Here is a 15,772-nt window from a genome sequence, read left to right on the forward strand (position 1 = left end):
TATATATAGTGCATTGTGCAGTGATGAATAAAAGTCATGTGGAAATTCGTTCAGTAGGTGGTAAACACATTATGGGGGTACAACAGTTGGATTTCTTAGGTGAAAAGTTATCAGATTACAGCTGTTCTGTTCTGTTTTGTGAAGAATTCCAAGATTTGATGGGAAAAAAGACAGTTGCACACTTTTTCAACTGTATAGTTGGTGGCGAAGCAGGCATAAATGTTCCCTCCTAATTTTCCTTTATTGACTGAACTATTAAGCGTGAGTTTTACTTTTTATGCCTGAATTCAAGAATTGATGACAATCCAGATAAAGTCTTCAACTTGAGAAACATGACCTGTTAAATCTGGAAATACTAGGACCTGAGTTTTGTCATCTTCTTCAGGGTTTGGCAAGGTATGTTACAGTTATTTTAGGGTGTTTTCTTAAGGAGCAGTTCCTTTGAGTAACACTTGTTTAAAGTTATCAGTATCTGTCTGTGGGTTGAATTTAGCTTTCATTGTTGGGTGGGAGAAACATCCCATTTATTTCCCAAATTTTCTACAGAGTTTCCATAAAATTGAAAATGTTATCTATCAAACTATGAGTGCCGCAAATTGCCATATCTTGTCAAAAGAACAGTGTGCGATTGACTGTAGTGATGATGTGTGCTAATGCTTAAGACGTGCACTGCTTACCCCTTACAAGCCAATAGCTAAGGGGAAAAGAAATTCACTTTGAAGTCTTCTTGTCCAACACAAAAACCATCAAAGCATCTGTGTTTCTGAAGACATATTTCATGACTGCTTTTATGATAAGTCTGTTTTAAAAGTTGAGAACTGCATTGTATTCAATGGGTTGCTGAGGGAAGATTTTTGTTTGTATTGGGCAACACATCATCTCAACCCAGTGGAAATTCATTGAAAATTTGGGAAATAAATGGGATATTTCTCCCACCCACCAATAAAAGCCAAATGTAACCCACAGACAGAGTAGGTACTGATAACTTTAAACAAGTGTTACTCAAAAGAACTGCTACTTAAGAAAACACCCTAAAATAATTGTAACATAACTTGTCAGACCCTGAAGAAGATGACAAAACTGAGGTCCAAGCAGTAGTGGCTAACACACTTCCAGACTTAACAAGTCATGTTTCTCAACTTGAAGACATAATCCGAATTGTCACCAGTTCTTAAATTCAGGCAGAAAAAGTAGAATTCAACACAAACATACACACAAAATTCTAGCTTTCGCAGCCAACGGTTGCCTCGTCAGGAAAGAGGGAAGGAGAGGGAAAGACGAAAGGATGTGGGTTTTAATGGAGAGGGTAAGGAGTCATTCCAGTCCCAGGAGCGGAAAGACTTACCTTAGGGGGAAAAAAGGACGGGTATACACACACACACACACACACACACACACACACACACACACACGCGCGTGCAAAACCACAGTCTCTGGCTGCCGAGGCCAGACTTCATATCTAGGGTATCCGGAAATTCCCGTGAAAAATGTTTAGGGCTTGTAAAGTGGAGTAAGTAAATGGTATTTTGAATTGGAACCTATGTTCAGAAACATACCACTTCCATACTACAACCATTCGAAGATATGCTGGTAATGTGACCACTTTCTCAAGCAGTTGGTTTGGCATGACCCAGTACATCACTTGTTTCACAATTCCACTCATTAATAGCCAAAGAAATTGCTCATGTACTTGTTGACCAATCCTCTTCAAGTTACGCACTACAGCCTCTTACAATTTGGGTGTGCGGCATCTTCTACAGCATCACAGTCGCGCCTGTTGATTGTGAAGCTACCCTTTCTCAAAGCTGTTGCTTAATTGTGGCAAAAAGGGGTATGTGATGGAGTCTGACATTGTGGAGAACGATCCTGCAACAAGCAGCTTTTCCATTGGCGCTAGCTTCACCGTTCAGAAGGTTCATGTCAGTGTATTCTGCAAATGTATTCTGAACCATGTTGCACTCACCTGGCATATTAATGAGGCTTAAACCAGGTCAGAGAGGTAGGATAGTTGTCAAATGACATCCACCAATCTGATGTAACCAGCCCTACCATAACTACCCTGTTGTATATCTACCTAACAGATATATTTTCGAATGGCTGTAGCATGGAAATGGTACATTTTTGGATGTGAGTTTCTATTCAAAATATTATATACTTACTCCCTTCTACCTGTCCCAGGATATTGTAACGGGAATTATCGAACACCCTGTATACTCACAAGTCGTGAGCAGGTTTTTTCAGCCTTATCCCCTCCGTGGAACTGTTACTAGTGCAGACCACAAACATCTCAACCCCCCCTCCCCCCACCCGTGCCCCACCCCACCTTTTGTCAGCTATGCCACTGTGCCACTGAACATACATATCAGTAATTTCACACAATAAGTGAGTTACTGTTTAAGATATGTGTGTGTGCACATTGTACATCTGGCTTCTTTCACCCTAAAGTTTTTGGATTAGTTGTGGGTGTTTGAACCCTGATCTTCTTTGAATATTTCTGGTTTTTGTGTGTGTGTGTGGGGGGGGGGGGGGGGGCGGGATATTTTCGCATTTTGTAGGCAGCATTTAATTTTATAATAGATATAGCAGCACTTTCATTTAATTTACAGTGTTCCAACAGCTTATTTCATTACAAAGTACCCTAGTTCTTTCTGTTATAATTTACTCAAAATTCCAATGTTGTTTGTAGATAAAAATAGGAAATCAAATGAAAAACTGCTAAAATGAAATTTTTTGCAGAGCTACCAGTATGCAGTCCCCTGATACATGGTGTCTTGCGTGTTGTATCCCAGTGGCAGGATATCCTCAATGATGAGCTTGAAGCTCGGCGTCCTCCACCACTCAATTATATACCAGGTTGTTATGTGGAGACGGGAGTGACAGGACCAGCTATTCACAAGTACCGTTCACTGTTTGAGCCACAAAATACACCATTTCAGTAAGTTCATCACATATACTAATTGCAGCAAAAACAAATAATGTTTAATGTATGAGCAAAACATCCTGATTGATTTTATGTTAAAAACTGATCTCATCATTTACTTCCTTGACGAGAGAGCGTAGGTCACATTTAATGGTCAGTTTTGTAGTTTCATAGTGCAGTACTGGTTCTCACCCTTTTATCTTCCTAAAACTTGTTTACATTTTCACCATTTTGTGTGTTTAATGAGTTATTTATATATAGCTGAGTAAGTTGTCAAAGGAAATTCATTGCACACTACTGTTCACAGTGTGTAGTGATTTGGAAAGGATGTAGTTGGAACATTCATACCTAGTATCCTGTGGAACTTGCAGAAAAAATAGGATGTTGTTGCATCTTTTTACATACATTTTCATTACAGTTTGAAGCAGCAGGCAATATTCTGCGGTACTGCTTAAAATTATCACTATGATATTGGAAATGTCAGGATGGAAACAATGAGCTTGAAGTTCAGTGTGACAGTGAAGTCATATAGTTGTGTATAACAGATGTAAGTGTGGTTGGAAACAACTTGAACCTGCCGAGTATATACTGGGATGGGTACATTGTAAGGAGTACAGACAGACAGACAGACAGACAGTCATGCAAAATACTTTTGAACACGTTCTCTGAAAATTGCCTTGAGCAACTAGCTCAGCAGCCCACATGCAATGGAAATATTGTAGACTTTGTAGTTACAAAAAGGCCGGACCTTATCAACAATTTGAGTGTAGAAACAATGATTAGCAATCATAATGTCTTTATAGCAACTATGATTACAAAAGTTAATAAATCATTCAAGAGGCTAGGAGAATGTTTCTGCTAGATAGAGCAGATAAGCAGTTATTAACATCTCACTTGGATAGTGAATTGGCATCACTTAGTTCTAGTAAGATGGATGTAGAGGAATTATGTGTAAAGTTTAAGCAGATTGTAAATCGTGGTCTGGAGTGTTATGTGTATAAAAGAGGGAAAAGACCCACCATGGTGTAATAACGAAATTCGATAGATGCTGAGGAAACAGGCTGTTGCATTCTTGGTTCAAAAGAGAATGCGTAAATGACGACAAGCAAAGGTTACTAGAGATTCCTGTGAAAAGATCTATGTGCAAAGCATACAACTACTACCACCACACACCTCTGCAAAAGATTTGGCAGAGAACCCAAGAAAATTCTGGTTATATGTGAAATCACTAAGCAGGTCTCAGGCTTCCATTCAATCTCTTGTTGAGCAGTCTAGTGTGGCAGCTGAAGATAACAAAACAAAAGCTGAAGTTTTAAATTTCATGTTCAAGAAATCATTCACTCAGGAGAATTGCATAAATGTACTGTAATTTGACCATCGGACAGACCCTTTAATGGATGACATTGTAATAAGCATACCTTGCATAGAGAAAATTCTGAAAGATTTGGAAGTAAATTAATCACCTGGTCAGTAGCGAATCCCAGTTTGATTTTACAGGGACTACTATACATCATTGGCCCCTTACCTAGCTTGCATTTATCGTGAATCTCTCACCCAGCGCAAAGTCCCAAGTGACTGGAAAAAAGCACAGGTGGATGCCAGTATACAAGAAAAGTAAAAGAACACACCCACAAAATTACAAATCAATATCCATAACTTCTGTTCACTGCAGAATCCTTGAACACATTCTCAGTTTGAAAACAATAAACTTTCTCAAGATTGAGAATCTTATGCACATGAATCAGCATAGTTTTACAAAGCATCGTTCGTGTGAAACTCAGCCTGCCTTTGGATATACTGAGAATTACGTATGAAGGGCAGCATATTTACAGATTTCCCAAAAGAATTTGACATGATGCCCCATTGCAGGCTATTAACAGAGGTACAGGCATATGGAATAAGTTCACAGATATGTGTATGGTTCGAAGACTTCTTAAATAATAGTACCCAGTATATGGTCTTCGATGGCGAGTGTTCATCAGAGACGAGGATATCATCAGGAGTGCCCCAGGGAAGTGTGGTAGGACTGCTGCTGTTCTCTATATACATAAATGCTTTGTCTGACATGGTGGGCAGCAATCTTCTGCTGTTTGCTGATGATGCCAGGGTATATGCTAAGGTGTCGAAGTTGAGCGATTGTAGTAAGATACAAGATGACTTACACAAAATTTTCAGTCGTTGTGATGAATGGCAGCTATCTGTAAATGTGGAAAAATGTAAGTTAATGCGGGTGAGTAGGAAGATCAAACTTGTAATGTTTGGATACAGTATTACTAGTATCCTACTTGGCATGGTCAATTCGTTTAAATATCTGGGTGTAACATTGTAATGCAGTATGAAGTGGAATGAGCATGAGAGAACTATGGCAGGGAAGGTGAATGGTCGACTTTAGTTTATTGGGAGAATTTTAGGAAAGAGTGGTTCACCTGTAAAAAAGATGGCGTATAGGACACCGGTGTGACTTATACTTGAGTTCTGTTTGAGTGTTTGGGATCCGTATCTGGTCGGATTGAAGGAAGACATATGAAGTTCACAGTACTGACTATTTCACGGTACTGACTGTTGGCGGTAAAACAAAAGATAAGAATAAATTCATATTTTTGTTCACTGCACTGAACCCTCAATTCATATATAACTTTTTGTTAAATTGAAATAGTTCCTGGCATGGGCAACAGGTCTCAGAAAATATGTGCAGAACAAAAAACGTAAATTTATATGATCAGTCCACGGCAGTTGGATGTGTAAACATGTAAATCTATGTGGGTCATATGCAGTGCGTTAAATTCCAGTGATTCTAAGTCAAACACTGAATTTTAAATTCTCAATAAACACCTCATTTGCTGTACATGATTTCAAGCATCATTCAAAGTGGCATCAAATTTTTCTCTAATCTATTTGAATCACTTGCATCAGAAAGGCAACTAGTATTAAATTTGTAAATTTCTATTTTCTCTCAATTATGGTTCCGAGTGGTTCAATGCATTGTTAAAAGGAACCTGATTGCACGATAACACGTGTCTGCCGATTCCATTAATTTTCTATTTGCAGCAGGTAGGGACCTAGTCCATGATATGTTAGTGGAAGGAGGAACGATATGACATTGTTGAACTCATAAAACATTCCTCAAAAACCAATAACAAGTTTTCCATTGTTCAAATGAAGAGGGATGCTTTTATTGACTACAGTTCCTGGTGACCTACATTCTGTAAAAGAAACTGCCTGAGTGATGATTTGTATGGTAAAGTCATCCCTCAACATCTGAAAAGGCTTTTCATTATTTCCAAATACCATGAAATGATCTTTTCAGCTGAAAATTCACCTAGTGTTACATGCAACATGAATAGTTTTGGCTTTACAGTGGACACTTTTAGACTGAGAAAAGTTATACAACATTTGCAACTGCCTCCCAAGAAAGCCCATGTATCCATACTGCCTATAAGTAACAACAAAATGGATGACATCAAGAAATATTTTATCCGTATCCCTAAAGACAAGATGCAGGTTTGGTATGCAGTCACACCATGGCTGTCAACAATGGCATCTGAGATGTAGATGGAGGTGACTGAGTAATACAACCATGAAAAACATCAAATACTATTCAGAAATAGCTAACAATAATTTTACTACAGTAAAAGACAGTTATTTGTACAATTCTGTTTTAAAACAAGTAACTTAACCCTACAATTAATTTGAAAACACAGTGTACTGCAGAAAGGGGATATGTCCAACACCAACAAAATCATCCACTTGTTTCCCCCCATGGGATATTTGACTTGTACATGTATATAATAAGCAAATATACCTACATCAAGAAACCGGGAATACATGTCAGGAGATGGCAATGAAAACAATCAATTTTTGATAACATAATTTAATCAGATAGCTAAAAAGTCTGCTCACCAAGTGGCGGCAGAACACACACATCAAAGAAGGCTATAATTAAGCAAGCTTTCAGAACCAGTGGCTCCTCCTTCAGGCAGAAGGGTTCAAGGGGAAGAAAGAGGGGTGAAAAGAAGGACTGGAGAGGTCTAGAAAAAGGAGTAGATTTCAGGAAAGTCACCCAGAACTGCGGGTCAGGGGAGACTTACTGTGCAGTAAGCTTGCCTAATTACAACCTTCTTTTATGTGTGTGTTCTGCCACCACTTGGTGAGTAGATGTTTTTTCTATCCAGTTAAATTATGTCAGGAGATAAATTACATTAAACTGGTTTTATCCAGTTATTTGTCTCAACTGTAAAATTAGGAAATATAGATATGTTGCCTTTTTACAAAAAGCAATTCATTTGATTTCTTAGTTTTAGGTAAATCATCTCACAAAATATATATTAGCAAGCTTAGAAAATCTAACACCCAGGTTCTTCTGCCCTGTTGCTGTATAACACTTGTGCACTTACTCTGTAAGTGATTAACTTTGATGTGATATTTTGTATCAGCAGCATTTTGTTCCTTCGAAACTGGCATAATGCTAAATGCCTAAAGTCAAAAGAAATTAGAAAATATTTCTGAAGAAGTACCACAGCAGAATTATGAGTGGCCACTATATTGTTTAAAAAAATGGTATCTTGTATAGCATTTTAGACATTGCTGCTGCTTGTTTCCAAGTGGCTACTCCGTTATTTTGAGCGTAGGATGTATTTCATTTTGAAAATTTCAATAGTACTTTGTTCGAGCCTGTTCTGGAAAAAAAGCATATACGGCCAACATGAATATATGATTTGTTTCCTAGTCCTGTAAACCAAGCAGACTTATTCACTGGTAAATTTGTTGGTGGTTTTAGTTTTCATTACATCCCCCCCCCCCCCTTTTCCCCCGAAACCCCTCTCCTTGCCAATGATAGTATCCTCACCCCTCCCCTTCTCCAGTGTTTGTGTATCATTTACTTTTATAGTCAGTGTACTCCCACTTGTGCTATATAGTTGGTACAAGTGCACATATCTACTAGAATCGTAGGTGCTAGTGAATTACTTGTTTATCTCTCATTTACTATGAATATATTTTCACATTCAGTACCTGAATTTTCATTCTTATATCAATGGGAACCATTTCTTTAATTGTTAGCCCCTATGCCAGGAAAGAGTTTATGTGCTACTTGTTTCTCAGTGTGCAAATACAATCTAATTTAATTGCATTATTTGCCCTTTCCAGCACAAGGCATGCATCAGCTGCTCCAGTTAGGCGTCTTTGGTGCTATTTGGTACGGCAAGAACCAGTTCAAGATATATTCATACGCTCTGTATTTGGCAAGCGTCGATCTGTAGCTTCAATTATGGAGCCAAGTGTGACAGTTACAGATAGCGTACGCACTTCAGATGAGAGAGCTTCCGATTCATCATCATCATTTGCAGAATTGGTGAAGATTATTCACAAGGATCAGGATTCTATATCTGCGTTTTGTCTCAATCAGGTTGGCACTATGTAGTGTAATATTTGTGAAGTAGTTGAATAATCCTAAAGATGATAAACCTTACAATTTGGATACCTTTTTTTGTAGCGAATATGATAACTTTTACATTAAAATTACATGGCTAAACGTGGCGTTGAAATAATGTAGTCCATAAGCATCTCTTGTTTTGTTTGTGTACATACTTTCCTCAAGTGTTATGTCTACTATAAATTCATATCTGAATAAAGACAGTTTGTAATAATGAAGTGCTAAAGAGAGTTGACTTGTTACTGGCTGAAACTTGGAAGCAGTTCACTGTTTCAGCAGTGGCTGTTTTGACTAGAACGTGCTGGCAGATTCTGCTGAAATTTTTTTTATTGCCAGCTTTTCTAATTGTCATAACTAATATTTCTCACTGTCTCATTAGCTTTCTAATGTCGTAGCTTTAAAAAAATGTTTGGAATGTTATATAAGAAAAAAAGTGTGCACCATTTGCATTTCTTTGGATGTGTGAGCTTAGATTTGAGGGGAGCAGGGAGTGAAAGAGTAAGCCTTATGAAATTAAAAATAAATACTTTACTACAAAATAAACCTAAGACAATAACCAAAATAAAGGCTGTCTGTTTGAAAGTGCCCAACTTTGCATACATGTGGAATCAAAATCTGTTGCTCCATCTGGCATGGTGTCTACAAGGTGGCGCAACCTTTGTTGCCTAGGTGTGTCCTACCATTTGACGACAGCCCTCCTGAGGTCATCCAGTGTGTGAGGAAGGTTCTTGCGATGATGCACTGAAAGTTTCATTTGGCCACAAGCATGCTTAGTTGGGTTCATGTCAGCATATACTACAGACATTTTCATTCAGTTGATTCCTGCCTTCTGGAGGAAGACGTGCATGATGTGAGCATGGTATTGACCAAAATGTTGACTGTAGGCCTGGACAATATTTTATATAATTTTATCCCATTCCTACAAAGCTCTCAAATTACACTCACTAACATTGTCAATGGACTTTCGTGCATGATGCCAGTCCAGAACTTGATACACACACTGCCCTGCAGAATCCATTTGGCTGTGGTCATAAGGTATGCATTGGCAGCTTCCCCCTCCACACTTCTTAGATGATCATCAGGCTTCAGACAAATCCATTAGGTATAAGACAAATCCTGTGGAAGAGAACTTGATGCCATTGATCCAGGTTCAATTTCAGATTGCACAATTGTATCGGATTCACAGAATACTTTCACTTCCCTCCAGACATTCGCCTGGGGTACTCCTCCTCCTCCTCCTCCTCCTCCTCCTCCTCCTCCTCCTCCTCCTCCATCTTCCACATGTTCCATATTAGGCCAATTCGGGCATATTACAGTTCCCATCTTTTCCTCAATCTGCCAGGTTTCTTCTTCCCTTTTGGTTTAAAGTCCTTTACCTGACATGATAGTCTCTCTGGATCAATTTTTGGCGAGTATTCACTCCATTTACTTTTGTTTCCATCCAATTTTTCTTTCACACTCCTTTTGAATATCCTAATTTTGTATTTTACCTATTCTTTTATATCCCTTCTCGACTCTAAGAAATCTCAATTTTACTCCTTGTGTGAGCGCAAATCATAAAGAAAGTTATACTTACAAGTTATGCCCATTTATTAAACCAAATACACATAGGCAACATGGCTGCGACAACATACAGTGTAAGTTCACTTTTCTACATAATCCCCAAGAGGCTGTAAACATTTCTCAGAATGAGTAACCAATTTTTTGATTCTGGATGTGTAGAAATTACCTCCAGCACTAGGTATCCACCTGCATACAGCTGTTTTCACACCCTCATTGTTTCGGAATCATAATCTACTGAGATCCTCTTTCATCTTTCCGAACACAAGATAATCGCATGGTGCTAGGTATGAACTGTATGGAGAATGTTGCCATACCTCCCAGTTGAATTGCTGCACCGGTTCTGTCGTTTGGTGGGCCGAGTGTGGCATTGCGTTATGGTGCAGCTAAATCATACCGGTGCTCAATTTTCCCCATCGCTGTTCCATAATTTCCTTACAAAGCTGGAGAAAAGTTTGACAATACAGAGCAGAGTTGATTTTCGTGCCTTTAGGTGTAAATTCCACATGCAACACACTCTCCATGTGAAAGAACACTGTCACCATCACCTCTCCTACTGAAGGTTGGACATTGGCCTTCTTTTGTTGTGGTTGTGTGGTGTGCAGTCAGTCCATCAATGTTCTCTTTGTTTTGGGGGTGTAGTGGTAGACCCACATTTCATCCACAGTAATGATTCACTGCAGAAACTCATTGTACTCCACAGAATACATTTACAAATGTGCCAGTGATGATTTGAAACATAGTTTCTTGTGAACATTGGTGAGGAGCTGTAGGACACATTTGGCACACTGTTTATGATACCCAAAGTTCTGGTGAACAATGGAGAACACATTGCCATATGAAATGTTTTGAATGCTGACAATTTTCTGCAGTTTTGTGGACCAATCTCCTCTAATGATCACATCCACAAGGTCAACATTTGCAACAGTACTGGATATTGTGGGCCTTCCTTTGTGATATTCATCAGTGAGATCCATGCATCCAGCATCGGATTGCTTACACCACTTTACAATACCTGGGCAAGAGATTACATGCTCACCATATCCAGCATTGAATGTCTGTCCAGCCGTGCGGTTAAAGGCGCTGCAGTCTGGAACCGCAAGACAGCTACGGTCGCAGGTTCGAATCCTGCCTCGGGCATGGATGTTTGTGATGTCCTTAGGTTAGTTAGGTTTAACTAGTTCTAAGTTCTAGGGGACTAATGACCTCAGCAGTTGAGTCCCATAGTGCTCAGAGCCATTTTTGAATGTCTGTCCAATTCAGTCATTTAGCCTATAGAAATCTGATCATTGCATGCACCTCCGAATTTGCAGTGAACATCCATTTAATACGCCATTGGGTCTAGCCCTCTCTGCACACACAACACGATGCGATACCACACCACCCATCTTATAAGATTTGTCGCAGTTATTGTCATGTGCAACATATTTATCATAGTTATGTCACACAGCATGCTCTCATGGTGAGCTACCGTAACTTACTTTTTGATTTACTTTCATATTCGTTTCTCTTGTCTCTTATTCAGTATACCAGGGGGACTTCCTGCCCATAATTTGTCAGTAGGGATCATCAGCAAGTGTTATTGACCGTATATGCAGCCAGTGAAAGACAGATCTTTGATGACTTGCATTTTATAATAGGGCAAGTATTTGATGTTGCAGTGCTGTATGCCAATTTTGTCAAACATAAAATGATGGCTCATGTTTAATCTATGCTTTAAATGACTTTTTGAAGCATGATGATGGACTGAACAGTGTACACGAGCTGCAGTATCCTTTTCACGATTAGAGACACAGTGTTCCCTATTGTATATACTGCAGTGAGAATGCAAGTTTACTTTTACTCACACATGGCTGTATTAATTGCACACTTTTACTTATCCTCTGTACAGAGACATGCTGGGAGCAGATGCTTACAATTGGCTTGTAGTGAATTGCATGCTCTGACAAGCCCCACCTCCTCCTCTCAGGGCAGGCAGCTTACAGCTTATAATAGAAATAAATGTATAATAGGTTAATGCATTGCAGAAGTGACACGAAAGTTGATGGTGAGTCGCTAAAAGGACAGGGTACTGGTAAAACCTCTTCCTTCATTTTTGTAAATAATGTTGACAATCACTGGGCACTACACCGCACATGAATCAACACTATTCACACTATGGCTATTTATTGCTGTGACACAATACTATTAAGTAGCTAATGTCGGCAGCAATCGTAAAGATTCCGGAGTGGCCCGAAGTCTGCCGACTTTCATGGGTCAGAGGGGGTCCAAGTAAAAGTGTGCAGTTAGTACCATAGTTATTTCCTGTAGCGAAAAGAGTATTGGGAAAGAGATTTCAGACTTTCAGAAAACACACACACACCAAATGAAAACAAAAGCTGACATTTTCCTGTCCCAAAGAGATGGAAAAAATTGTAGGGAACCACACTATTCAGAAACTTAGGAGTAATGCCACTTCTTGTGAAAAATAATGTTAATGTCACCTTATTTTGTTTCTGTCTGCGTCTATTGCCATTCAGTAAGTAGAAATTTTTTCTGATTTATTGGCTGAAAATTCATTTATATTGTTGATGCATTTCATTGTGTGATATATATGTATGTCTGTCAACATAATATTTCATATTACTGTTAATTTTGATTTTTAGGCCAACCCAGGATTTCTTGCTCTTGCAACACCAAAGGAAATACAAGAGATGGATATATCTTTGCTATTAGAATCACCACTGTGGCTAGAGGATGAGTGTGAATTTGATGTCATTAATTTAACAAGGTACGTAAAATGCACTAAGTATTAAAGAATTATTAGTTTCTTCCTTGTATTAACACTTTATGCTAATATTTATTGTGCCTATGCTCTTAAACTTCAGGCTGAAATTTAAATGAAATACTGATATAATAATTTAGAGGTTTATCCATGTTGCTCTTGTAATAAACCATTGACAAAAAGTTACTAAAACAGTTTTGAACAACGGTAAGAACAAACATTTATCCCCCTAGGAAACTAAATATGCTAAGTCCCACTTCCAGTTCATTTTAATTTGGAAACACATCACCACTGAATCCAGTTAATTTTTTCTTAACTGGATTTTCTTTCTTCCAAGCCATCAGTTGAAAGAATTTCCATATTAAGAAATATTATTAAAAGTTTAGTATAATTCTTATAGTTAATTATTGCATTGCAGGGACCCAGAGACACTCCCAGCTTCAAGTTTTTTGGTTATCCAGACAGCTGCTGACAGGCCAGTATTGGCTCAGTCAGCATCAACACAGAATCATAGTAATCCCTCTACACCACAACCTACACTTAGCAGCCAGACAGGACGAGGAGCCTCAGTGGTTAGTTTTAAACCAGCAATTGTTTATGTAATATTTACTTTTTTCTGTAACTAAAATCATATAAAGAAAAAATAGCCATGTATCATGCAGTGAAAAGCAGGAAGTAAGGTTTTTTTTTTTTTTTTTTTTTTTTTTTTTTTTTTTTTTTTTTTTTTTCCTGTCTGTGCCTCAGTGTACGACCTGAGAACGTGATGCATAGTTATCTCTGGAGTTTTCACAGCAAAACAGTGGGGAATATAGTGCAAGGTCTGAGTTGTCAAGCTTTCTGTAACAAATCTGTAAGCTAGGAACATTTTACTATTTTTAAATTTTTCCATTGGACAAACTGTTGATGTCAGTAATTAATTACAAACTCTTGATGCCAATAATCAATGTGTGCAAACCAAATAGTGATGTGTGTCTGACCTCTTTTTACTTACGTACTTGATCTCAGAAAACAATGGATCACATAATCAAGACATACAATCGAGTTAAGCAAATGTGCCTTTATAGCACTTGCTGTATATGTTTCAGCTCAATGTATCCATTACTGTTTCTAATCTTTCATAAACAATGATGTTTTAAGTATTAGACAGTCAAAGTTCTTAAAAAAAAAATTCACGAAAAATAGGAATTCCTTTTTCACTAATAAGTAGTTTTGAAGAAAGAGTAAATGAAACAATAACAGAAAATTGCTGCCACTTGTCACACAATTCATTCTTTAAAGATCTGTAGAAGTGCACAGAGATTTCCTTGCCTGCACCTACTCAGTAAAATTAATGCATTTGACAGCAAAAGTATATAGCAGCAACCTAAATTTCTTTTTTGCATAAGAAAAATGGTTTATTTTTATACAGGGTGTCTCTCCTAAGACTCATCATGCAAATCTTCTCTGATGTTTTGGCAGTTATTATCAATTTGGTTTCTGAAATGTGTAGCTGGAGTCACCCCAAACAGATATTTTTCATTTTGTTTGTCACTGATGACCAGTGTCAATGGAAAGAGCCCGTTTCCGGTTACAAACAGAACGACTTTTAAAGCAGACCATTACATGCCTGTTTGATAGACCCAGATCAATCTTATGCAAAATTGGAGATAGATATCTACTAACAGGACCAGCTCAAGTAGTGGCTATTCTTCTTGTTAATACACATTGATAAAATGAATGTCATTCTGTATTAATTTGAAGCTGCTGTATCAAATGGAAATGTACATTTCTGCATTAAAAATAATTTTTTTCGTAATGGGAAACAAACAGATACTTTCTATTGGAACTGGGAATCACATAAAATTATTAAGAGCATTATCTGTTTTGGATAACTCCAGCTACACATGGCAAAAAAAATCGTTAATATCTGTCAATACACAAGTTAAAATACGCCTGATGACTCTCGTAGATACACCTGATACATACTAGCTGAGAAATGCAGTGTTTACCTGGGTATTTATTTATTCCAATCACTTCTGTCCATTTCCATCTCCTCTCTCTCTCTCTCTCTCTCTCTCTCTCTCTCTCTCTCATCGCCCTCTCTCTCCCTCTCCCCCCTCTCTCTACCTCTCCCCCCTCACTCGACCTCTCCCCCCTCTCTCTCCCTCTCCCTCTCCCCCTCTCTCTATCCCTCTCTCCCCCCCCTCTCTCTCCCTCTCTCCCCCCCCTCTCTCTCCCCCTCCCCTCCCCTCTCCCCCCTCTCTCTCCCTCTCCCCCCTCTCTCTCCCTCTCCCCCCTCTCTCTCCCTCTCCCCCCCTCTCTCTCCCTCACCCCCCTCTCTCTCCCCTCACCCCCCTCTCACTCCCCTCTCCCCCCTCTCTCTCCCACTCCCCCCTCTCTCTCTCCCTCTCCCCTCCCCCTCTCTCTCTCTCTCCCTCTCCCCTCCCCCTCTCTCACTCCCTCTCCCCTCCCCCTCTCTCACCCCTCTCCCCCTCTCTCTCCCCCTATCCCCCCTCTCTCTCCACTCCCCCCTCTCTCTCCCTCTCCCCCTCTCCCTCTCCCCCCCTCTCCCTCTCCCCTCTCCCCCCCTCTCTCCCTCCCCCACTCTCTCTCCCCTCTCTCTCCATCCCCCTCCCCCTCTCTCTCCCCCTCCCCCCTCTCTCCCCCTCCCCCTCTCTCTCCCTCTCCCCCTCCCCCCTCTCTCTCCCCCTCTCTCTCCCTCTCCCCCTCTCTCTCCCTCTCCCCCTCTCTCCCCCTCTCTCTCCCTCTCTCCCTCTCCCCCCCTCTCTCCCCTCTCCCCCCCTCTCTCTCCCTCTCCCCCTCTCTCTCCCTCTCCCCCTCTCTCTCCCTCTCCCTCCTCTCTCTCCATCTCCCCCTCTCTCCCCCCTCTCTTTTCCCCCCTCTCTTTTCCCCCTCTCTTTTCCCCCCTCTCTTTTCCCCCTCTCTTTTCCCCCTCTCTTTTCCCCCTCTCTCTATCCCACCTCTCTCCCCCCCCTCTCTCCCCCCTCTCTCCCCCCTCTCCCCCCTCTCCCCCGTCTCTCCCCTTCTCCCCCGCCTCTCTCCCCTTCTCCCCCGCCTCTCTCCCCCCCTCTCTCTCCCCTTCTCCCCCCGCCTCTCT

At 40.0% G+C, this 15,772-nt stretch overlaps 1 protein-coding gene across 1 annotated transcript in view; it reads left to right on the plus strand.

The window, feature by feature from the left end:
* The window catches only part of LOC126198479 (dmX-like protein 2), a 304,650-nt gene that overhangs the window by 223,547 nt on the left and 65,331 nt on the right, over window positions 1-15,772 (plus strand). Inside the window, exons 49-52 of the mRNA XM_049934840.1 lie at window positions 2,737-2,935; window positions 8,066-8,324; window positions 12,557-12,681; window positions 13,094-13,247. Coding sequence (XP_049790797.1) covers window positions 2,737-2,935; window positions 8,066-8,324; window positions 12,557-12,681; window positions 13,094-13,247 — 737 coding nt within the window. The remainder of the gene's footprint in view (window positions 1-2,736; window positions 2,936-8,065; window positions 8,325-12,556; window positions 12,682-13,093; window positions 13,248-15,772) is intronic.

The sequence above is a fragment of the Schistocerca nitens genome, chromosome 8 (assembly GCF_023898315.1).
Source record: "Schistocerca nitens isolate TAMUIC-IGC-003100 chromosome 8, iqSchNite1.1, whole genome shotgun sequence".
In the NCBI taxonomy this organism is placed as follows: domain Eukaryota; kingdom Metazoa; phylum Arthropoda; class Insecta; order Orthoptera; family Acrididae; genus Schistocerca; species Schistocerca nitens.